General features: G+C 41.0%; 1 protein-coding gene across 1 annotated transcript in view; it reads right to left on the minus strand.

The window, feature by feature from the left end:
• Window positions 1-1890: 1890 nt before the first annotated feature.
• LOC115459700 (serologically defined colon cancer antigen 8 homolog) overlaps window positions 1891-25281 on the minus strand; it is a gene marked incomplete at both ends in the record, with an annotated part of 29152 nt that continues 5761 nt past the window's right edge. Inside the window, 3 exons of the mRNA XM_030189503.1 lie at window positions 1891-2211; window positions 6130-6255; window positions 10650-10763. Of these exons, the coding sequence (XP_030045363.1) occupies window positions 1891-2211; window positions 6130-6255; window positions 10650-10763 (561 nt within the window). The remainder of the gene's footprint in view (window positions 2212-6129; window positions 6256-10649; window positions 10764-25281) is intronic.

Consider the following 25281-nt stretch of genomic DNA (forward strand, 5'->3'; position numbering starts at 1 on the left):
TGTCCAAAGACCCTGGGCATGCCTTCCCCGGCAATGTGCACCCCAGCCCTTCAGGCTGGCATCTGTTACCACCAGGCACCAATCGGGGAGTGCTAGCGGCATTCCTCGCCGCAGCATGCTGTCTGAGAGCCACCATTCCATACTGAGCCGGGCCACAGGGAGCCACGTGAGTCTGCAATGATAATCCTGAGATATTGGAGACCGCCGTTGAAGCAGAGAGCACTGCAGAGGTCTCAGGTGCGCTCTCGCCCAAGGCACTACTTCCAAAGCGGCCGTCATCGACCCCAACAGCTGGACTATGTCCCAAGCTCACGGGCGAGGCATCCTCAGGAGCAGACGGACCTGGTTCTGAAGCTTGCACCGCCTTTGCTCGGGTAGGAAGACCATCCCCGAGGCTGTGTCGAACCGGACCCCCAAATATTCTAGAGATTGAGAGGGGGTCAGGTTACTTTTGGCTATATTGACAACCCAGCCCAGAGATTGCATTACTGAGAACACTCCGGCTGGAACCTCACGACTCTCTTCTGCAGAGTCTGCTCTGATAAGCTAGTCATCTAGGTACGGGTGAACCCGGATACCCTCTTGCCTGAGAAAAGCAGCTACTACCCAAAAGGTTCGGGGAGCTGTGGCGAGGCCAGAAGGCAAGACCCGAAACTGGAAATGTTTTCTCATCACCGCAAAATGCAGAACCCTCTGGTGCGGGGGCCAAATTAGTATGTGCAAGTAAGCTTCTTTCAGGTCCAGAGACGTGAGAAACTCTCCTGGCTGTACCGCTGCTATGATGGAGCGCAGGGTTTCCATGTGAAAATACCGCACGTTCGGAGACCTGTTGACTTGTTTTAAGTCTAGGATAGGCCGAAAAGACCCTCCTTTTCGCGGCACCATGAAGTAAATGGCCAGAGCCACATTCGGCAGGAGGCACAGGGGAAACCGCCCCAATATGAATCAAGCCTTGCAAAGTCTCCTCTACCGCCGCCCGTTTGGTGGCAGAACTGCATCGGGACTCCACAAACACGTCTCTTATCGGGGCATTGAATTTTATTCTGTAGCCTTCTCTGATCTGGTCCAAGACCCACTGATCTGAGGTAATCTTGGCCCACTCCTCGAGAAAGAGGGAAAGTCATCCTCCTATCACAGGAATCAAGGAGGGGGCCAGCGCACCATCATTGAGAGGGTCGCCCATGAACTCCAGGTCTTCAGCCTGCTGCTGCGGAACGTTTGTCCGAGCGAAAGGAGTTCCTCTGCTGAAAACGGGCACGCGAAGTGAACCCAGCAGAACGCCCCGGGCAGTACCTTCTAGCTTCACGGAAGCGAGGTCTGTAAGAGGAGGGAACCACCTGACCCTTGGAAGAAGGCCGCGGCCTATCCTCGGGTAAGCGCTGGAGTTTGGCATCCCCCAGGCCTTTCACAATTTTCTCCATCTCCTCACCAAACAGGAGAAGGCCTTGAAAGAGCAACTTCACCAACCTTTGCTTAGAGGCCATGTCAGCTGTCCAATGCCATAGCCACAGAAGAGCCGCCACCGCTACAGCCATCTGTTTAGCCGAAGCTCTGACCAGATCATGAAGGGCATCAGCCAAAAATGACAAGGCCAACTCCATCCGCGGTGCCACCTCCGTAAGGGGCTCCGCTCCATCTCCGGGCTGTTCCACCCTGCTGGCGAGATAGAGAATACTGATGGAGCTATGGTTTTTCAGTGCTCTCTATCTCCCCCTTCTGGTTGATGGACACAACCCACTCGTAATGGATTCATCTGCATGATGACAAGGAACAAGTGATTTCAAATTGCATAATGCTTTATTTTATTTATGATCAGACACTGATAAGTCAGATAGAAAATCATAATATGCTGCCACCTCCTCACCACCTCTATTTCTATTCTTTTCTTACCCATAACATGCTAGCATCTCTATAAAACACCTGGAAAATACATTTCTGTTTAAAAGCAGGACTGCAATCTCCCAAAAATACAATGAACAAAATACAAACCAGTTCTTGCTGCCATTTTTCTAGCTCTAGGGCTGCCATTGATGCAGATAAATCAACAGTATGTTGTTTATTATCATTCAATAACGACTGCTTGAGAACCCGTTGTATCTGTGATTTGCCTTCTCCTGACATTAAGGTGTTGGTATTATGCAATTGTGGCTGTTCAACAGCTTGCTGAGTTCTAGAATCATCTGCTCTAATCCAGGAATTCTGCGCACTAGCCTGTAAAGCAATAAACCAGAAGTTGTTAAAAGCATTGTATCATCCTACATACCTTAAGCATCAAGAAAACAGCCAACCAGTCTGGTGTTCAGAATATTCACAATGAATATGCATGGCCAAATTTTCATACCCTAATTTGCCTGTATGCAAATGTATCTTCTGCATATTCACTGTGTTTATCCTCAAAACCTGAATAGCTTCCTTGTAAATGTTATATTTCTTTAGAATCCACAAATTATATATTTTTTTTGAACCAGGAAAACTTATGGAATTTATAGTTAGTAAAGAGTAATGTGTTGTTAACTTTGAATTGTACGCTTAATCGGCTGCCCCGATTTGGATTCCTGCCCTTCCTCCTGTAATTAGGCTGTGATAAAAAAACTGTTTCAGCCTTGTTAACTTTAAGTACCTAGTTCTTGGATCATGTAATGTGGACTAATATAATTGACATTTTGCCTGATTGATTATTTCAAATAGAATGTATATTTCTTTAATTCCAATTTATGCTTTTTACATAAATGTAAGGAAAATTCAATAAAATAAAAAAAATAAAAAAAAAACCTGAATAGCTTTGTGTGTCCTAGGGAACAGAATGAGAACATTGTATTCACCATTTCCAGTCATTTACTATACGCAAAATATATCTAGTTTGCTTACTGAATACAAAGTAGTTACAAATAATAAATCAGTTTACAGACAATAATCAAAATAATTCAAATAACAAAAGTTCCTAATAAAATAAGAAAAGTAATAATCTGAATAGAATATTACATACTGTATAAAGTTTGCTATAGATAAAGTCAATAATTGGTTTATAACCCTGAAATAACGGGTAAAACAAATTTATTTATATATATATATATTTTTTTTTTCCCAATTTCTTACAGATGCCCTGGTATTTTAATTCTAATCTTACATCTGAGGGTTGGCATTCCAAAGTGTTGGAACACAGCCCTGTTCTGTGCATTTAAGAAACATTACAAATCTTAGTTCTTTGACCAAGATTGATGGAGTAAAGGGAACTGGGTTTGATTCCAATTGCAACTTGTTGTGATTCTAGGCAAGTCATTTAATCCTCCATTGCCCCAGGCATAAAATAAGTACTTGTATATAATATGCAAAATGCTTTGATTGTAACTACAGAAAGGTGGGGTATCAAACCCCACCCCCTTTCCTTTAGGAGATATTTAAATGCACCTCTTGTTGAGATTGCAAAAGGTCTATTAGGACTCATTCATTTCACCTTCCAGGTGGTGTGGAGGTCTTGCAGCCCATCAGCATATCCTCCCAGCCTTCTCTGGGGGGGGGGGGGGGGGGGGGGGGAGAACTCCAAGGTCCTCAGCTCCAGATGCCTAGCACTTCCATCAGCTGCCTTCCAGGTACCCGTACAAAGAAATATTTTCTCTTTACCGTTTTTATTTTCCTTCTGCTATTCTCAATGACTCCAGTACAAATGAAGTATTGCCATTTTTTCACTATGTTTAAAGATGATTGAAATCTAGATGTTTGCTATTAATTAATGCAAAAGATGGAAATAATGTTTTTAAATTATTATGATTGTATGCATATTTTCAATCATTTTGTTACATCCTAGAAATGACAAGTATACCTCTTTTGTAATTTACACTGCCAGGGTAAATGTTGTGTGAACCTGGTTAGGTATGTTGCTTTTGTTTTGTTTTTTTAACTCATTTATATTACCTATTATATTTCTTGGGCATTTATATTGGTTCTGATACTTTTTGATCTTTTTCATGTGCCATACATATATATGTTGATATTAAGTTTTATTCATTTGATTATTATTAAAAAGATTTTTTATGTAGAAGTTTTTACTTCTTATTTATTTATTAATTACATTTGTATCCCACCTTTTCCCACTTATTAGCAGGCTCAAAGTTGCTTACATAGTTCTGGAGAGGTGGTTATATGAAAATGTTTATGATTGATTCAGTGTAATTTATCTGTTTTGTTTGTAATTTTTGCTAATTGTTTATGCTTACCCCTAATGCAGCCTATTTGGTGAAACATGGCCATGTTGGGATTTGTTTGAATAAAGACTCTTTTGAACTTCACAGTGTCTGCTTTGGTGTTGCTCTGTTCTATTGCTGCAAGACACTGCCTCTTTTTTGTTCTGCTCTGAATATAGTTGACTGCATCCTTTAAGTTGTGGATGCTATGTTACTGAAATTGTGTTTGACCTTTAACATAAGAACATAAGTATTGCTATAGTGGGACAGACCAAAGGTCCATCAAGCTCAGTATCTTGTTTCTAACAGTGGCCAATCCAGGTCACAAGTACCTGGCAAGATCCCAAACAGAAAAACAGATTTTATGCTGCTTATCCTAAAATATACAGTGGATTTTCCCAAGTCCATCTTAATAATGGCTTATGGACTTTTCTTTTAGGAATTTGTCGAAACCTTTCTTAAACCCTGCTAAGCTAATTGCTTTTACCACATTCGAATTCCAGAGTTTAATTACATGTTGAGTGAAGAAATATTTCCTCCGATTCGTTTTAAATTTACTACTTAGTAGCTTCTTTGTGTTCCCCCTAGTCCTAGTATTTTTGGAAAGAGTAAACAAGAGATTCACATCTACCTGTTCCAGTCCACTCAGTATTTTATAAACCTCTCTTCTTAGCAATCTCTTCTCCAAGCTGAAGAGCCCTAGACGCTTTAGCCATTTTTCATAGGGAAGTCATCACATTCCCTTTATCGTTTTCATCGCCCTTCTCTGTACCTTTTCTAATTCTACTATATCTTTTTTGAGATGCGGTGACCAGAACCGCACACAATATTTGAGGTGCAGTCGTAACATGGAGCGATAAAAAGGCACTATAACATTCTCAATTTTGTTTTCCATTCCTTTCCTAATAATTCCTTTGATAATTTGCATATAGCATTTCAGTCCTTCTTAATCTCTTATACAGACCATTGTAATGGTTTATTGTTGGATATTCCAGAATATATATGATGGCTGCCCCAGGTAGCACATAACGCTCATGAATGCATATTAATCAGGGCTAATCTCTATTTTTGCAACACCCCTTGTATAAACCATGCACTGGATGCCAATCTTCTGGCAAATTAAATTCAATATACTTATACTTGTGTATAAGGCTTTATGTAACGAAGCTCCGATTACTACAGCCACTTTGCTAAGGTTTTACTGCCCATCTAGAACTCAAGAGATCAGAGGCACAATGCTTAATGGATGTCCCAACTTACCAGCAGGTTTGTTTGAATGAGACTAGAGATCGTGTTTTCTCAGTAACTGCCCAGATGCTGTTGAACTCTCTCTCTGTTGAGTTACATCTGAAGACTGATATTATATCATTACAAAAACAGCTCATTGCATTCGTAATCCAGCAGGCCACATAATTAATCTGCAATTGATGTTTTATTGGATGTGCCACAGTTTAGCTTTTACATGTAATTTAATTTTATTGGCTTCATATGTGCTGTCAAATGTTTTTATTTCATTTTTACATGATTTTAGTGTTGATTGTTACTGTTTTGTTCAACTAATTTTAGTTGCATTCATATGTTGTAACCTACATTAATTTTCAGAAATTGCAAGCTATAAGTCTCTTAAATAAATACTATTCAAGCAAATAGCAAAACGATTCAATTTTTTACTAAAGTTATTCAGTAATAACTATTTCAGTTAACAGTCTAGAGTTTCATTCCAATTCAAGAATCCTTTTCCTCTTAGCTTTTCGGATATTTTGTTTGTTGCTCCCAAGGTAAAAATATTGGGTCTAAAGAGGGTCTTTGCGGACAATGATATAGTTGCATAGTATAATGAAACCTCCAAATCAAAAAATGCATACACTATATAGCCTACCACATCAAAACCATGAAAAATCTAACACACGAATATCTTGTTGAAGAAATTAACATATGTCACGCTTACTGAGCCATCCAAAAGAGTTTGCTCTCTCATAGTCTCCTGCAGTACCCTGGATTTCATCGCTTCACAGAGTTCTTCATTTTCAAGCACAACCACTCGTATTCGTTGTTTCATACTGGACAATTCATCCTGTAGTGTTAAAAGCAAAGAATATATATGAAAACTTGAAGGCAAAGCTTACACATATAAGATTGTATATACTGAGGATTTTATAGTAGTACACCAGTACCCCTTCTATCTTTCAACCAGCAAGAGTTGAGTTCATATAATGCTCATATTATTACACTGGTTTTCCATCCTTTGACAGATTAGTTTTACGATTCTGACACTGGTATTTAAAATACTACTATGAACATTTATGCTCCTATTCATTCTCTGAAATCGCAGAGGCAGAGTTTGCTCAAAATTCCATTATTTAGACAGATGAGATTGTAGGAATACAAAGAGACAATATTTATGGTGGGAGCTCCAAAATTGTGGAATTCAATACCACTGCAACTGGGACAAGCTCAACCAGTACTCTCCTTTAGGAAACAATTAAGTCTTTTTTTTCAGCAGGCATTTGAATAATTTATTTCATTGTATGACAAATTTTTTTATTTGTTGATATGTCTTATATTTTATGTTTGTTACATTTATTGTGAATGTCACTATGTAAGTTGTCTAGAAATGTAGATGGTACCGGATATAATTTTTTAAAATAAATCTCTCATGCTAATATGCAACTGCTATTAATTTGGCTTTATGCTCCTAACCGACTCTCCATCCTCTTCATGAACAGGCAGAAACCTTAAATACTGACCTCTCTCTATCTCTTATCATTTTAGGAAGAGGTTTTAACCTTCCTATGGATCTCATTTTAGATAGGATGTCTAAACTCAACTTTAAGCCAGGAATATCCTGGCACATATTTCACAGTTAATAGAGGAGACTAGGCTAATAGCTGTTTGGAGATTTCAACTTCCAACACAAAATAAAATAGTTAGTTATGAAAATTGGATAAAGTAGGACCTGATGATCCACTATGTCGAATCTTGCTGCCAAGTCAAATTGAATTAAAAGGACTTGGCAACCTTTACTTGACCAAACTCTGACTTCTGATAGGCACTGGAATGTGAGGGGGCAGACCAAAACAGGACCTATTCAGAGTGCCAGGGCTTGCAGGCCTCACATTAAATCTTTAAGTGCATTTGCTGTTGCCACTGCTCTGGAACCCAGGGGAAGGTAAGAAGGGATCCCAGGAGAAAAGAGGATCGGGAGAGGGGAGCAAAGCAGAGGGGAGCAAGAGAAGCAAAACAGAACACCTTTTTTGTCTTCCCCTCCCCTCCTTCCATTTTTTCTGGGCACTTCAGGAAGCAAATCTGGTATTGGAAAGTATGTACATAGGGCTAAATTCACAGATGGCACAGGCACTTAACTTTTGAACCTCATAGTCAATTTATTACACCTAGGATATTCAAACTAGTATGAAAACTGAGACGCATTTGGGATGCTTCGAAGCGGGCACATTTGTATTAATAGTTCAAACACTGTTAATGTTACATTTGGACTACTGCAATATCATTTATGTGGGCTGCAGCAGTGTCATTCGTCGTCGTCTTCAGATACTGCAAAATACAGCTGCCCAGATGACATGTAGAACCTCTAAATATAAGACTGCCACACCATTGCATCGTAAGCTACACTGGCTGCCAATGGAGGCCTGAGCCATTTTAAATGGTTTTGGAACTTGTTCAAACCTTTTTTAAACCCAGATATGCTAACCACTGTAATCACATCCTCTGGCAACAAGTTCCAGAGCTTAACTATTTGTTGAGTGACAAAATATTTCCTCCTATTCGTTTTTAAAGTAATAACATGAGTGTTCCCTAGTCTTTGTACTTTTTGAAAGAGCAAAAAAATCAATTCAGTTTTACCCATTCTACACCAGATAAGATTTCTCCCTTAGCCATCTCATTTCCAAGCTGAAGAGCCCTAACCCCTTTAGCCTTTCCTCATATGAGAGGGGTTCCATCCCTTTTATCATTTTGGTCACCCTTCTTTGAATCTTTTCTAATTCCGCTATATCTTTTTGAGATGCGGCAACCAGAATTGCACACAATACTCAAGGTGAGGTCACACCATGGAACTATACAGAGGCATTACAATATTCTGTGTCTTATTTTCCAACCCTTTCCTAATCATTGCTAGCATTCTGTTTGCCATTTTGGCCCCTGCCACACTCTGGGTAGAAGATTTAAGCATACTGTCTATGATGACACCTAGATCTTTTTCTTGGGTACTGACTCCTACTATGATTTGGATTATTCTTCCCAATGTACATCATTTTGCATTGGTTCACATTAAATTTCATCTGCCATCTGGATGCCCAGTCTTCCAATTTCCTAAGGTATTCCTGCAATATTTCACTGTCTTAATGTGTTTTAACAACTTTGAATAATTTTGTGCCGCCTGCAAATTTAATCATCTCACTTGTTCCAAGTTCCAGATCATTTATAAATGTTAAATAGTACTGGTCCCTATACAGAGCCCTGTGGCACTCCACTATTCATCAGGAAGCAGATCATATAAAAAGGTAGTCTGCATCAGGGGCAGTATGAACCAGCTGGTGTGAACTGAACACTTCACCTAGTCTGGTCCAGGATAAAGATAAAATAACCACTCTGTAACACTGTGCTATTGCAGTGATGCCAACTGATATGGGTCCACATATAGTCCTCTTGGAAGATGCTCCTTAAAATAACTCCACAGCCAGCAGTGTGCTCACTAAGGGCAGCAAGTTCCACCTTAGTAAGAAGGTATCTCTACCACCTCCACTATTCATTACATTAGAATACAATATACTTCTATACCACTGATACCTTCTGGTTCTTAACAATAATTAAAAAACCAAGATAGTCTCTTGGGAAGCAAAAAACAGAGAATCTTATTCAAAAAGTAATTTTAACAAACTTCTTAGAAGGGTAGGTTTTTACATTTTTCTTGAATAAGAAAAAAAGATAACTGAGCAGCAAAACAAATATTAAAATCACTCAAAGACCTCTATGCTTGAACTGCAAGAAGCCTATCAAACATTTTAAATCTCCTCAAAAGGAGGTGTATTCATCAAAGAAAGCAGAAAAGGGTCTAATATTTAGAATATTTATGCAACAGTGATTTAAATAATGTCCAATCAATAGGCAGAAAATCTGTCCAATTCCCATCAGCCACTAAAATAACTAGTTGTTACCTCCTCATATCTTTCAATCCGTGTTAAATTTGAGAATAATGCTCTAGCTTTTAAGAGTTTATCTTAAAAATTAGCTGCCAGCTCCAACAGCTGTAGGAGTTATAGCACCATCTAACTGAGTGAGATGGGAATTATCAGATCATCTAGCAACTAGTTGGAAAAGAGCTTTTACATTAGATACATCAGCACCAATCAACTTAGAATACCACAACTTTCTTTCAGTAATCAACGCAGTTTTATAAATAGCGTTTGCCTGTTTCCACTCTCTTTTTACATCTTGATCTAAAGATTTCTGCCACTTCCTCTGAAATCTCCTGCATATTTGTTTTAACCCATGCAGTTCTAAATCAAACCATTTGCTACTCTCACGTATAATCTTAAGTCTTTGTTCACATTGGTGCGATTTTATCTAAAACCTTCACTCAGAATTTCTTCCAGCTAATCAAAATTCACAGAATCAGCTATTGAAAACTGATGAAATTGAGACCAGAATTTAGTTGAATCAATTTTCCCTCCGGACATATATTTAGCCGCATTGAGCCTGCTATGAGTGGGAAAGCGCGGGGTACAAATGTAATAAAAAAATAAAAAAATTTTCTCCCTTGGCTTATATTTTCATTGTCTGCTCTGCTCCCAATTGATTGTAAACTAAAGCATATAATGATCTGGCCAAAAAATAGGAGACCAAGAAAACTGAGCTAATTCTATAGGTGAGAGTAACAGTAAAAGCTAATAAATCTAAATGGTGTCCTCTATTATGTGTCAATTGAGAATGTGAAAAAGAATTCCTCCACCAAGAAAAATGGCCATTTAACCTACCCTCTGTTTTCTATCCATTAACCAGTTCCTAATCCTCCTGAGGGAGCAAATAGAGCTTTCCCAGTATCCTGCTACTCTTCAAGACAGTTTCAAGGGACTCCTACTCAGAAGGCCATTTTCCTTAGAGCTCTAAGTACACAAGTAATGCCACACTGGGAAAAGACCAAGGGTCCATCGAGCCCAGCATCCTGTCCACGACAGCTGCCAATCCAGGCCAAGGGCACCTGGCAAACTTCCCAAACGTACAAACAATCTATATATGTTATTCCTGGAATTGTGGGATTTTCCCAAGTCCATTTAGTACAGGTTTATGGACTTGTCCTTTAGGAAACTGTCTAACCCCTTTTCTCTATGGAGAGAGAAGACTATAGAAGGAAAGGAGGAGGTTAGCTGGATTGTTACAGCTAAAAAGTCATAAGACTGCTACCTCTATACCCAAATTGCTTTTACTAAGAATACCAAATACAGAACATACCTTGCAAAACTTGACTTCAGCTTCTAGATGGTGAATGTACTGGGACTGATCATGAATGATAGGAACAAGATCATTAAGAGTATGTACATTAACATCTGCCTCTTTCGAAGCTCTCTGAAACAAAGCAAATTGAGCATGATGAACATTATCCACAGTCCTCCTTCATTACACATACCTTTAGCTCATGGAATACTCACATTTTGTGCAACCAAGAAAAATATGACACCAGCACAGCACAATTTTCATAACTAACTACAATCAGGCTACTGAAAAATCCTGTGCATTATTTGTGACCTATTCTATCATCTTTCAATCACAAATTAATATTGCAAAATTGATCAATTACTGGCTGAGTCGAAGTTACTTCTTTGGCAAAGAGGAGAGTAATTTTATGACAGGGTGCCTAGGCTAAAACAAAGTTCAGTGATGTGTCTAGACAGAAATAATTGGGGTGGCAACAAGGAGGCAAGCTTGAAATGGGTGGGGGGGGACCAAAGTGACATTTCCGCACATCATATCCCTCCTTTCTCCCACTTTTAAATTAGCAATGTAAGACACCACAGCCTTCGATGCAAAAAGAAACACTCCCCCTCCAGTCACTTTCAGCTACCCAGTATGCATGTATGAGATCTAATTGCATGCACTGCCTCCATTGTACGCAAATAGATCTTATGCATTTTCATTGGAGAAATCCTGAAAACCCGACTTGTCAAGGGCCGAGGTTGGACACCCCTGCTGTAGAGTCACCATATAAACAAAAACTTGTCTGCATTTAACAAAGTATTTGGCAATAGAAGAAGTATGTTCCAGAGGTGATAATCCCAAATGGGATATCTTTTGTACAATGACTTGTACGGGGAATAACTTCATTGATTCTGGTATAAAACTTTATTTTGAAAGAGAATCAACAGTTTTCAACAAAGGAATCATATAACACAAAATCCAACCCACCCTCCTTATCCCTCGAGCCCTTACTTATGAGGCAATGCAAAATATATAATCAAAAATGACTAAATAAATTCATAACAATGTCATAATAAATAAATAAATACACATATACATAAATAACAGAGATCTTATTGTTCAAGAACTAAATTTAAAAAGTGGGTATAAAACACCGAGCACCTTCCCCAAAACAGAATACCATAATGCACTTTTTGGATAATGGCCCCTGGCCATACCAATCTTCAAATGGAGACCATTGTCTCTTGACGGACTCCAAATGACCATGCTTAATTGTTGTAAGCTTATTTAAGAAATATGCATGCCACAGCTTGCGCCTTAATGCATCATATAATGGAGTAACTCGAGATTTCAAACATCTAGCCAATTTCCTGTGTACAATAACCAGGCAGGGGAAAAGCACCTTAGCTTGATCATCAGTCACCTCTGGTGGCTACCACTGTAACAAAAATACTTTAGGATCTAAAAGAGGTTGTGTGTTTAATACTGAATGAAAAATCTGAACCCAATTTTTTCAGAAGCTTTGGGCATAATCCTTTGCCTCAGTCACACAAGCAGGACACAAACAGATCCTCACCTGCTACAAAATAGGAGACCACAGAAAACATACAGACAAAAACAGAAATGGAGACGATCTCCCTCCCCTCCCCCCCCCCCCCCCCCCCCCCCAGAAAGTCAGACAATATAAGCACTGCAAAAGTGATAGGAGAGAAAAAGAAATGTATGCATTCTCTCTTGTATTCTGCTAAATACAAATATAGACAAGATGTACATTTTCCAAATTGGACACCATTCCAATCCTTAAAAAGTATTAAAATAACTTTTTTCTTTTCTACCTTTGTTGTCTGGGAACTTTTTTTAATTGGTTTCAGTCTGTTTCACTTTTGTTTGTATGTTCTCCTAAATTAAATTTTCAGGTTAGTTTTTACATTTCTTCTCTTGTTCTACTTTCATTCCTTCTCTATATCTGTCTGGCACTTGATCTGGATGTCACTACAAGAGGGATTCTCTCTGTGGCTTTCTTCTCTTTATAATGCAGTAGGTTTTATCTAGGTATTTTAATGGAAGAAGCAATATCCTTTGTTTTCTATTTATTGGTATATAATCATTTTAGAAGTCATAACACTTGATTAAGAAATTCAGAAAAGAGAAAAAAAAAAAACTTTACATCAGTAATATGAGAGCAAAAGAAAACAAATGGTTAATCTTCTTTTAGACCACAATTGAGGGGGGTAAGTCATATAATGCTCAGGAGATAAGCTACAAAATATCATTACACAAGTCACAAAAAAACACAATAGCAGGCTATTCCCACCCCTTTTACTTATTCTTCAAAAAGGCTTACCCCACCGACCCACCATAAATCCCCAAACCCAGCAACACAGCATAACCAATGATCTTACTGGACAATATATAACCTACATTCCCTTCGACCCTCTTGTTGCCTGAAACACACCTACCTCATCAGACCACAATACAATCTGTATTTGTTATCAACCGAATTGGCAAATGCCATTACGGTACTATGTAAGCCACACTGAGCCTGCAAATAGGTGGGAAAATGTGGGGTACAAATGTAATAAATAAATAAATTCTCAACCATTTAGGGTAATGCAGTGTGGATCTTTTTCAAATCTATAAAAGCACATAACTGTTCTGGAAAAAAAACATATTTTATGCCAACATATTTGACAACACATTTGTATGGGTAATTAAGATAAAAGGAAGCCCCCCAATGCCAAAGTGTCTGTTCTTAAAGCCAAAATAGTTTTCCTCATATCTTGTGTCTGCTTTGTTACATCTGGAAATATCCAAACTTTTTTCCCATAGAACAAAGTTTGTAAGTTACGGAGGGATAGCCTTCTCACCACTTCCAGATCTTGCTCAAACACAAATGAAGCCAATAAGGTTGTCCTTTCCGATTCTGAAGATAATGATGTTTCCAAAAGTTCAGATATATTTAATGTCTTTCTTTTCTTGACCAGATATTTCCAGAGAATTCTCCGAGATTTTCTTGTTAGGTAAATAGTGTATCCGATTTATCGGTGGAATCGTTTCCGGGGTAAATTTCAAAACTTCAAGGAAATATTTCTTAAATACTTCCAAAGGGGTAATACCTGGAGATCTTGGGAAATTCAAAAAGCGGAGATTTAATCTACAGTTGTAATTTTCTATCTGTTCAATCTTATGATTAATATCAGTTTATCTTTTACCACCATTGCGGCACAATCTTGCAAATTCTTTACGTCTTCTTTAATTTTATTCACTTGAGTATTATATTCCATCTTTATAGCTACTAAGGAATTTGATAAAGTTTCAACTGTACTCACTGAAGTCGAGACTTCATTTATAGATTTAGTCACTGTATTATCCAACTGCTGAAGAGTTTCTCAGATAGTCTCCAGCGTTACTGACTCTGGCTGTTTTAATGGCGTTGCAAGCTCAGTCGAAGCACAAAGAGGCTTCAGACCTCCCGATGGTCCCATATTCTCAATTCCTCAATCCAGAGGACTTCCTGTCACTTCTTCGAGTTCAGGAGGCCTCCACTGAGACACAGGTCCTTTGGGGAGACGCGGAGGGTTGCGTGCCGGGGGGGGGGGGGGGGGGAAGGGTGACATCTAGCCCCAAGTCTCCAGGGTCTCCTCCTCCCGGAGCGACAGCAGGGATCTTCCCAGCGTTATGGGGAGGAGCTCTCGTTGCGAACCTCTCGATGGATTGCTGCTGAGGTGAGGAAGTTCTGGCCATTGAGGGACCGGCCCTTTACATTTTGTATGAGGCATTAGATCTGGATAAAGTTTTAATTCAGCGTTACCCACGAGAGAGTCAAACAGCGATCAGCAGCGTGCCGCCATCTTGACACGCCCCCAAACCTCGAAGAAGCAATATTCTTGAAGATTATTATGAGGTTGTAGCCTTTTTGTCTGAAGGAATCAGTCAGAATTTTGAGCTGTTTATCTCTGTCTCTTGGGTCAGAGCACATATTGTTTGGCTTGGCAGTATATAATTGATTTTTTTATATGTGAAGGGTGGAAGCTGGAGTTGTGGAGACAGCAGCATCTGTCTGTAGGTTTCCTGTATATCAATGTTTCTATATAGACAATGCTGATAGAAACTGTGGTGTCTAGAAAGTTGACTTTGGGGGGGGGGGGGGGGGGGGTGTAGTCAATTTTCAATTTGATTGTAGAATGGTATGTATTGAAGGAACTGTAAAATTGTTTGAGAGTCTCTTCTCCTTCAGTCCAAATCATGAAAATGTCATCAATATACCAGTAATATTTTAAGGGTTTAGTTTGATATGTATTGAAAAATGTCTCTTCCAGTTCTACCATGAAGAAGTTAGCATATTGGGTTGCCATTCTGGTGCCCATAGCAGTGCCCATGATTTGCAGATAGATATCATTGTTAAAACGGAAATAGTTGTGTTAGAATGAATTTGATTAAAATTTGTAATGGTTTCCGGCAAGTATTGTTGGTCCAGGGTGGATGTTTTTAGGAATTTATCACACGTAGCTACGCCATCTGCATGGAGAATGTTGCACTATAGTGCTTCAGCACAAAATAACAGTGAATGTTGCAGTATAGTGCTTCAGCACAAAATAACAGTGAAGGAGACAAGATGGATAATGTAAAGAAACTTCCACCGGACTTGAAAAAGTTCACAGCAAAAGTTTATTAATAAAACCTGGACTCGACACGAGTTGTGTTTTGTCCACTCTGGCCTGCCTCAGGAGCCCCTAAAAGCAGTACATAACACATATAGAGTAAAACAATTAAAATGTTAGCAAAACACTAAAATTAAACAAATGACATTAAAAATTAAACGTGATGCAATCAAAACATGCCAAGACACAGACTGGTTGCTTTCAGGTAAATAGAAAGAACAAGTGTATACAGTGGGGGAAATAAGTATTTGATCCCTTGCTGATTTTGTAAGTTTGCCCACTGACAAAGACATGAGCAGCCCATAATTGAAGGGTAGGTTATTGGTAACAGTGAGAGATAGCACATCACAAATTAAATCCGGAAAATCACATTGTGGAAAGTATATGAATTTATTTGCATTCTGCAGAGGGAAATAAGTATTTGATCCCCCACCAACCAGTAAGAGATCTGGCCCCTACAGACCAGGTAGATGCTCCAAATCAACTCGTTACCTGCATGACAGACAGCTGTCGGCAATGGTCACCTGTATGAAAGACACCTGTCCACAGACTCAGTGAATCAGTCAGACTCTAACCTCTACAAAATGGCCAAGAGCAAGGAGCTGTCTAAGGATGTCAGGGACAAGATCATACACCTGCACAAGGCTGGAATGGGCTACAAAACCATCAGTAAGACGCTGGGCGAGAAGGAGACAACTGTTGGTGCCATAGTAAGAAAATGGAAGAAGTACAAAATGACTGTCAATCGACAAAGATCTGGGGCTCCACGCAAAATCTCACCTCGTGGGGTATCCTTGATCATGAGGAAGGTTAGAAATCAGCCTACAACTACAAGGGGGGAACTTGTCAATGATCTCAAGGCAGCTGGGACCACTGTCACCACGAAAACCATTGGTAACACATTACGACATAACGGATTGCAATCCTGCAGTGCCCGCAAGGTCCCCCTGCTCCGGAAGGCACATGTGACGGCCCGTCTGAAGTTTGCCAGTGAACACCTGGATGATGCCGAGAGTGATTGGGAGAAGGTGCTGTGGTCAGATGAGACAAAAATTGAGCTCTTTGGCATGAACTCAACTCGCCGTGTTTGGAGGAAGAGAAATGCTGCCTATGACCCAAAGAACACCGTCCCCACTGTCAAGCATGGAGGTGGAAATGTTATGTTTTGGGGGTGTTTCTCTGCTAAGGGCACAGGACTACTTCACCGCATCAATGGGAGAATGGATGGGGCCATGTACCGTACAATTCTGAGTGACAACCTCCTTCCCTCCGCCAGGGCCTTAAAAATGGGTCGTGGCTGGGTCTTCCAGCACGACAATGACCCAAAACATACAGCCAAGGCAACAAAGGAGTGGCTCAGGAAGAAGCACATTAGGGTCATGGAGTGGCCTAGCCAGTCACCAGACCTTAATCCCATTGAAAACTTATGGAGGGAGCTGAAGCTGCGAGTTGCCAAGCGACAGCCCAGAACTCTTAATGATTTAGAGATGATCTGCAAAGAGGAGTGGACCAAAATTCCTCCTGACATGTGTGCAAACCTCATCATCAACTACAGAAGACGTCTGACCGCTGTGCTTGCCAACAAGGGTTTTGCCACCAAGTATTAGGTCTTGTTTGCCAGAGGGATTAAATACTTATTTCCCTCTGCAGAATGCAAATAAATTCATATACTTTCCACAATGTGATTTTCCGGATTTAATTTGTGATGTGCTATCTCTCACTGTTACCAATAACCTACCCTTCAATTATGGGCTGCTCATGTCTTTGTCAGTGGGCAAACTTACAAAATCAGCAAGGGATCAAATACTTATTTCCCCCACTGTATATAAATGATAAGACAGTAATAAAGTAAAAATATAATAATAATATATAATCATAACAATATAAATATACTATAATATTTCAGAATGTGTATTATGTATAACTTAATTTATATACAGAAAATAAACATTTGTATGTGTGTGTCCATTTAGGAATGACTTCTATGTACAACCTAATTAATATACAGAAATTAGAATTATCTAGGAACATTACATTCGTTTGAGTATAAATAGTGTTTTGTTTACGTTCACCTTTCTGAGTGGCTGTGTCTGTTGAGACTCCATGTCACAACCTTGCTCAGTCTGCTACATATAGTTCTGGTGGTTGGGACTGTGTTTCCTGGTTTAAAGGTGGAAAAATCCACTAAAGGAAAGGAAAGGGGATGGGATTTGATATACCACATTTCTTTGGTTACAATCAAAGTGTTTTACATTACTACTACTACTATTTAGCATTTCTATAGCGCTACAAGGCATACACAGCGCTGCACAAACATAGAAGAAAGACAGTTCATGCTCAAAGAGCTTAGGTATTTCATTTTGTACCTGGGGCAGTGGAGGCTCAAGTGACTTGCCTAGAGTCACAGGGAGCTGCAGTAGGAATTGAACCCAGTTCCCCTGGTTCTGAGGCAGCTACACTAACCACTAGGCTACTCCTCCACTCCCCCTAACCTCAAGGGCTTGAGGTCTCACTACAACACAGATAGCTGGGCTACAGAGACTAGACATGCCCTATCAAAGGGAGCAGAAGTGCAGCTAGAGCCAAAAAGCAAGGTTTTATTTTTTCCTTTCTTCAGGGACAGAGTGCATTAGCGGGGAGAATGTTACAGGCTAATTATGAAGAAGCTGTTCCTGACCATTGTAGAGGACCAACAGCAGCAGCAGGAGTAGCTCATGCATCAAGAGCAACAGCAGTTTATTTAGGCACATTATGAACATCAGCAGCTCTCAGGTCCAAATGTCCCAGACACTAGAGAGATCAGTATCTCAAGTGAACCTTCTCATCTCTATCTTGCCTCAAATGACTCCCCAAAGGATGGCAGAGATTGTTTCTTAGCAAACTCAGACAGTTGCTCGCATAGCTGGCTGGCTGGAGACAATGTGGACTACCTGTTTAGGAAACCTCTTAACCAGCAGCAACCAAGCCGTATTCCAAGACACCAAGCCACATATGAGGTGGTTAAGACCATCATCTTGGAGTGGGTGGAGTGCACCCAGGAAGCATAAACTTGGCAGCGGTTCAGAAAAGGGGTCTTTCATGCAGACAATAACCCTCAAACTTTTTTCTACCAAATTAAAGAAGCTGCCTGAAAATGGTTGCAGCCAGAAGGAAAAAGAAGAGTGGAGATAGCCAAAGTCATTCTCCTTGAAGTGTGAGTGGAGAGTCTGACCCTCACCTATGAGGCAACATTCCAAATTGACACTAGAGTGTGCTTTGGAGATGGTGGAAGTTTTCCACCAAGCTCAACCTGTCCTTGAGAGCTTCACGGATGAGTCTGGGGAAACAGGGGACCAAAACTGTGTCTGAAAACTTCAGAGAGAAGCAACTATCCTCAAGTCCAGGGAGACAGAGGAGAAAAATGGAGCACATGGCCGCCCTCACTAAGGACCCAGTGCCCAATGCTAGCCCAAATGCAGGAACTGGATCTCCTCACTTGTTTCAAATATGGGGAAAAGGGACATTTTGTGAAAGACTGCACCAGAGGGGATGAAGAAGGTATGGAGTGGAGGAGTGGCCTAGTGGTTAGAGTGGTGGACTTTGGTTCTGGGGAACTGGGTTCGATTCTCACTGCAGGCACAGGCAGCTCCTTGTGACTCTGGGCAAGTCACTTAACCCTCCATTGCCCCAGGTACAAATAAGTACCGGTATATAATACGTAAGCCGCATTGAACCTGCTATGAGTGGGAAAGCGCGGGGTACAAATGTAAGAAAAATAAATAAAAATGAACGTGAGAGGCAACATCAGAGAATTACATTACACTCAGAACCTAGGAGCAGCAGTAGATAGGGACACTGATGTAGAGGAGGCCACCCAGGATATCTCAGACCCCTTACTTTACCCTGAGTGGAATTGGGAGGAAAATTCTGAGAAGTTCAAGACAGCCTGAATGAAAGATGAATGCTTTAGAAAAGCCCAAGCCAAGGCACAAGATAGATGGGAAATCAGTAAGTAACCAGGACCCCAATATAAGGCAGATCTCCCATATTTTATTTACTATATAGGGTAGCCAAGGAAACCCTAGAAGGAGAAGAGATAGAACAGTTATTAGTCCCTCAGCCCTATCATTGGCAAATAATGCTGCTGGCCTACATTTGTTAGGAGGGGGCCACTTGGGGGAAGAGAGAGCCTAGAAGCACAGTATGGCCCAATTTTTCTAAGAAGAGACTAGAAGACCTGAATATGTATACCCTAGAGGAAAGGAGGGACAGGGGAAATATGATACAGATGTTTAAATAAATATAGAAACAAATATTTTCCAGAGAACGGAAAGTGGTAAAACTAGAGGACATGAATAGAGGTTGTGGGGTGGTAGGAGTAATGTCAGATAATTTCTTTTGCATGGAGAGGGTGGTGTATGTCTAGAATACCCTCCTGATGGAGGTAGTGGAGAAATAAAACTGTGGTAGAATTCAAAAAGGTGTTGTAATGTATCCCAAGGAGAGGTGAGCCCTTGAACACGATGAAGGAAACCCTCACCGGGCTGTTGGCCAAAACCCTGAGTCCTCCCTGGGCCTCCCACCGTTCCCCAGGAGTTGAGCCCCTAAGTTCGGGCAGCCAGCAACAGAGAGAACAAAGTCCAGCACAAAGTCTACAGGGTTAGACCAAGCAGCAGGTAACAACAAACCAGGGCTAGGCAACAGGTCAACACCAGGCAGCGGTCAATAGTAGGTCCAGGCACAGGCAGTGGTCAGTACCAGGCAGCAGTCAGAAGCAGGTCCAGGAACAGGCAGTGGTCAGTACCAGGCAGTGGTCAGAAGTAGGTCCAGGAACAGGCAGTGGTCAGTACCGGGCAGCAGGCAGTAGTAGGTCCAGGAACAGGCAGTGGTCAGTACCAGGCAGCGGTCAGAAGCAGGTCCAGGAACAGGCAGAGGTCAGAACCAGGTATCTGTCAGAAAAAGATCCAAAGCACTGCTACTAGTCAGCGAACCGAGTAGAAGCCGAAGCACTGATAGACTGAGGGCAAAGCCTTAAATAGGAAGGAATCAGGCTCAACCAGGCACAGCTGAAAACAAGATGGCAGCCCCCATCGGGAACACCCTGCAGCCAAATAAGGGCTTCCTTCCTGCAGCTGCCACCTCCAAGATGGCTGCCCTGGCCTAACAGGCCTATCCAAGATGGCCGCCAAACCCTGAAATAAGCCTGGATCCAAGATGGCCACCAGTGTCCATGCTCAGAACAGCCAGGAAACGTGACAGGTGTGGGATGAACACAGATGATCTCTAATTAGAAAACTAATGGTATAAAAAAACAAAACTTAAAGGGTTGCATATGTGTTTGCATGTCAAGTGGTGCTTAGATGGCAACTCTGGTTGTATCAACTAAGACCAGTGCTGTGCTGACTTGTACTGTATTAGTCCCGCATATAGCAATCTGGTTTAGGATGGGCTGGAGAGAGTTTTGATGGAAACTCCAGCAATTTGGAACGTGAGGATAGTGCCAGGCACATTTTTACTTTCATTGTCCCGCAAATGACAAGATGGATTTGGATAGGCTGGAGTGGGCTTTGACGGCAACTCCAGTAGTTAGAATATAACGGCAGAGCCGGGCAGACTCCTACAGTCTATGTCCAAAAAACACCAAAGGAAGACCATGATTAAGTATATAATATTATGTTCATTGTTGATTTAATCTTGAATTGATAATGAATGTGACTGTTGGGCAGACTGGATGGACCGTTCAGGTCTCTGCCATCACTTACTATGGTTTTGGGTTTTTTTTTGTTACATTTGTACCCCGCGCTTTCCCACTCATGGCAGGCTCAATGCGGCTTACATGGGGCAATGGAGGGTTAAGTGACTTGCCCGAGTCACAATGAGCTGCCTTTGCCTGAAATATTTCCAATCACGTCCGGCCTGCCAGTTGAACAGTTCTGTAAGGGTTCCACTTGCCCCTCTCATGCCTATGCCCATCACTTTGGTGTGATGATAGATAATGGTCACCACTGAATTTGGTTTGGTCACACTGTATTTTCTTAGCACAAAAAACAACTGTTTAAAAGGATTGTCTTTTTAGAGGTATTTCATATGACCTGAGTGATTGTGAATGATATGCCCATCATTGAGACACTGTTCAAAAGAGTGGACATGGATTTTGTAGGGCCACTGAAGCCAACCACATAAGGCAACAAGTATATTCTGGTTATCCTGGATTATGCAACCCGCTATCTAGAAACCACTGCATTATGCAATATAAAAACTGCCATAGTAGCGAATGCTCTGTGGGAGATTTATCCATACATGGGAATACCCACAGAGATCCTTAAAGACCAGGGAATGCCTTATGTCATGTGTCATGACATATGTCTTACAGAAAGTGAAGACAGTTCAGACCACTGTGTACTATTTATTTATTTATTTATTTATTTATTGCATTTGTATCCCACATTCCCCCACCTATTTGCAGGCTCAATGTGGCTTACATAGATTTGGTAACATTGTCATAACAGGATATCGGATACAGTTAGTAATGTGTAGCGATTAAGGAAGGGTGAGGGAGGAAGGAAGGGAGTTGTTAGGGTAATTATAGAAGGTATGCGTTCATAGTTGAGTGGACTTAGTGAGGTTATAGGTTCTCATTATAGGCCTTGTTGACGAAGAATGTTTTCAGAGATTTTCGGAAGATAGATGTTTCTTTGATTGCTTCAGGTCTGTAGGTAATGCATTCTATCACCAGACCAATGGCCTTGTTGAGTGTGTCATTAAAACTCTTAAGTAAATACTGAAGTACTTTGTCACTTAGGATGGGAAGATTTGGGAAATCCTACTTCCCTATGTATTATTCACCATCAGGGAAGTAACCCCAGAGCTTTCTCCATTTGAGTTACTCTATGGAAGGCGAACAAGGGAATCTTGGATGTGGTCAGACAAATACGGGAAGAAGAACACAGTCCAGGTTAAAACCCGATGGATAATATATTGAAAATGCCAGAAAGGCTAAGAAAGCAGGGGTGGCTGCTATCAAATTCTGTCTGATGAAGGCCCAAGTGGGACAAACACAAGCACTGACTCATGAAGCAGTAAACAGGATCTTCCAACCTGGAAACAGGATTTTGATACGCCTGTCTTCATCACAGAGCAAGCTGCTGGGCAAATGACAAGGGCCCTATGAAGTGGTTGAAAAAGAAGGACCCATGAATTACAAGGTGGGTAAACCAGAAAGCAAAAAATTTCCATGTGAGTTTACTGAAGAAGTGGACTCCCATGACTGCGGCACTTGTCCAGGAAGATGACTTTGGACTACCAATCCCATCACAGTCCAAGCCTCTTCAGCTCTCAGCCACCCATAAAGTGGATTTAGAGCAACTGGTTCCGAAAACATGGATGTCTTTTCCAATATTCCAGGCTCAACATATCTTACATCCTATGACATTATCACAGATCCTAGAGTTGTAATCCGACTGCATCTGTATCGGATTCCTGAGGCACGGTGACAGGCAGTGACTAAGGAAGTGAAAGACATCCTTAAACTCAACATCATAAAAGAATCAATGAGTAATTGGTTCCTAAACCAGATAGGAGTATTCACTACTGCACTGACTTCCAGAAGGTTAACGCAATTTCCAAACTCGAAGCATATATGATGCCTAGAGTGGATGAATTAATTGAAAGGCTGGGAGGGGCCCTGATAATTTCAACATTAGATCTGACCAAGGGGTATTGGCAGGTACCCCTTACTTCAGTGTCCAAGTAGACTGCCTTTTCTATGTGTTAATGGATCAGGGTATAGACCTAGGAGTACAAAGAAAGCGATCTGTCTGTGGAAGAGGAAGTGGAGAGGCAAGAGTGAATTCTGACATAGATTTTTGGACTACTAATATATTATTTAAAGCATGGCCTGCTGAACCGGTGGTATTTTTATTACTTCATATTGAGTCCAGGACATGTAGGAAAGACAAAGTCTATAGTGTAGGAGGCTAGGGGGTGGGGTCATCTAGATGAATGTTAAAGTTGTCTAAAATAACAGGGCAAGTGGCCACCAAAAGGTGGGAGCCTGTTTTGCTTTAGGTTCTTTCGGGTATATCTCTGTCAAACATATACTACAGAGGCGATCAAAAGTTATTACATAAATTTTATTCAAGTAAGTAAATCATACATCACCGCTTGAGTTGCAGACATCTTCGCCAGCGACAGGGAGGTCCCGGGTGCAGCCAGGCAGAGAGTCTCAGTGGGCACAATGGGCCTGGGCAACATGTCTGTTCTACAGGAGAGACCTCTGTCTGTTTGCCCCGGTTCTCCTGTCTTTATACCTACTAATAAACATGATCTCATCATTTAATTCAATAAGGCTGATGTGTAATTGAGGATGTGACAGTTTCTCAATGCATCCCCAGGAGCTGGCCAGGTTTCCAAAGACTCATTTGAAATGTCATCCTTAGCCCTAAGCATATTTTTATTCCATTTAGTATAAATCAGTAGATCATTTAACATGATAATGCTATCAATTCCTGTCCTGGGAGTCCATTATGTACTTTCAAGAGAGCATTAAATATGATAACAATACTTAGGCAGAACTCTGTGTCAAGAACAAACATTGCCATTACAGAGCTGATATAGGATTGTAGAAGATGAACAGAGGTAGAGGAAATTGGACGTGGGTGATAGATCAATTGAAAATCCACTGATGTCTAAGCATGTAACCAGAAGCAAAGAGATTCCACAGGTGGAACCTGTAGTACAGAAAAGATCTAACAATGTACGAGAAGCAGGTATAGCTAGACCATATCTACACTGGCCCTACACTGGAGAGTGCAAATAAGTATAAGCAGGGGGAGAAGCTTGTTTTAGATAAGCAATTTCTGATTCCTGGAGCCAAGTTTCAAGAAGGCATAACATGTCTAAATTAGGCCCCTAAGCAAAAATTGTTTAGCCTTAATGGATCTAATGTTCAAAAGGCTAAATCAAATTGGTGAGGCAGGGGATCAGGAAACTTGAGCAAGGTACAGGCTGAGATGGTATGTAAGGGAAAATTAGGTTCTTACCGTGATAATTTTCTTTCTTTTAGTCATAGCAGATGCAGCCATTACAGATGGGTTGTGTCCATCAACCAGCAGAGGGAGATAGAGAGCACACTTTTTTCAGTGCCTCATACCAGCTTGCTCCACCGCCTCTCTTCAGTATTTGAAGCTTCCAAAGCAGTATGGCAAACCGCAATGGGAATAACATGAGCTTTCCTCACAGCGAACGATGGCCCTACAACAAAGGGCATTAACTCAGAATGGAGGGAATGAAACATCCTCCCGGAGGGTATATAAACTCATCCTCCACTGAGACATAACTGGAGGGAATAAACTCATCCTCCCGGAGGGAATAAACTCATCCTCCAAAACATGAAACTGGAGGGAATTAAGTCATCCTCCTTTAATTGAACAAGAATCCTGAAGACTGTTTTCCGACTTTCTCCCAAGGACGGAATCTCCAGGAAACATGAACAGAACCTGAAATAGATTTACAGCAGATAGCAACAGACAGGAAGGGATCATGGCTGCATCTGCTGTGACTAAAGGAAAGAAAATTATCACGGTAAGAACCTAATTTTCCCTTCCTTGTCATCAAGCAGATGCAGCCATTACAGATGGGATGTATCAAAGCAATCCCTAGATAGGGTGGGAACAAGCCACACCACGCGCCAGCACTTGCGCTCCAAAATGTGCATCCCTCCTGGCAGCCACATCCAGCCTGTAATGTCATGCAAAAGAGAGCTTAGAAGCCCATGTTGCTGCACTAGAAATCTCTTGAAGAGAGAGTGCTCCAGTTTCAGCCCAAGAAGAGGAAATTCCTCTAGTAGAATGCGCCTTAAAGGCATCAGGCGGAGGCTGGCCGGCAAGCAAATAAGCTGAAAAGATAGATTCTTTAAGCCAGCGGGCAATAGTGGCTTTAGACGCTGGAGACCCTCTGCGAGGACCTGATAGCAAAACAAACAAATGATCAGAGGTCCTGAAAGAGTTAGTAACTCGCAGATACTGCAG

The sequence above is a fragment of the Microcaecilia unicolor genome, unplaced genomic scaffold, assembly GCF_901765095.1.
Source record: "Microcaecilia unicolor unplaced genomic scaffold, aMicUni1.1, whole genome shotgun sequence".
NCBI classification, from domain to species: Eukaryota; Metazoa; Chordata; class Amphibia; order Gymnophiona; family Siphonopidae; genus Microcaecilia; species Microcaecilia unicolor.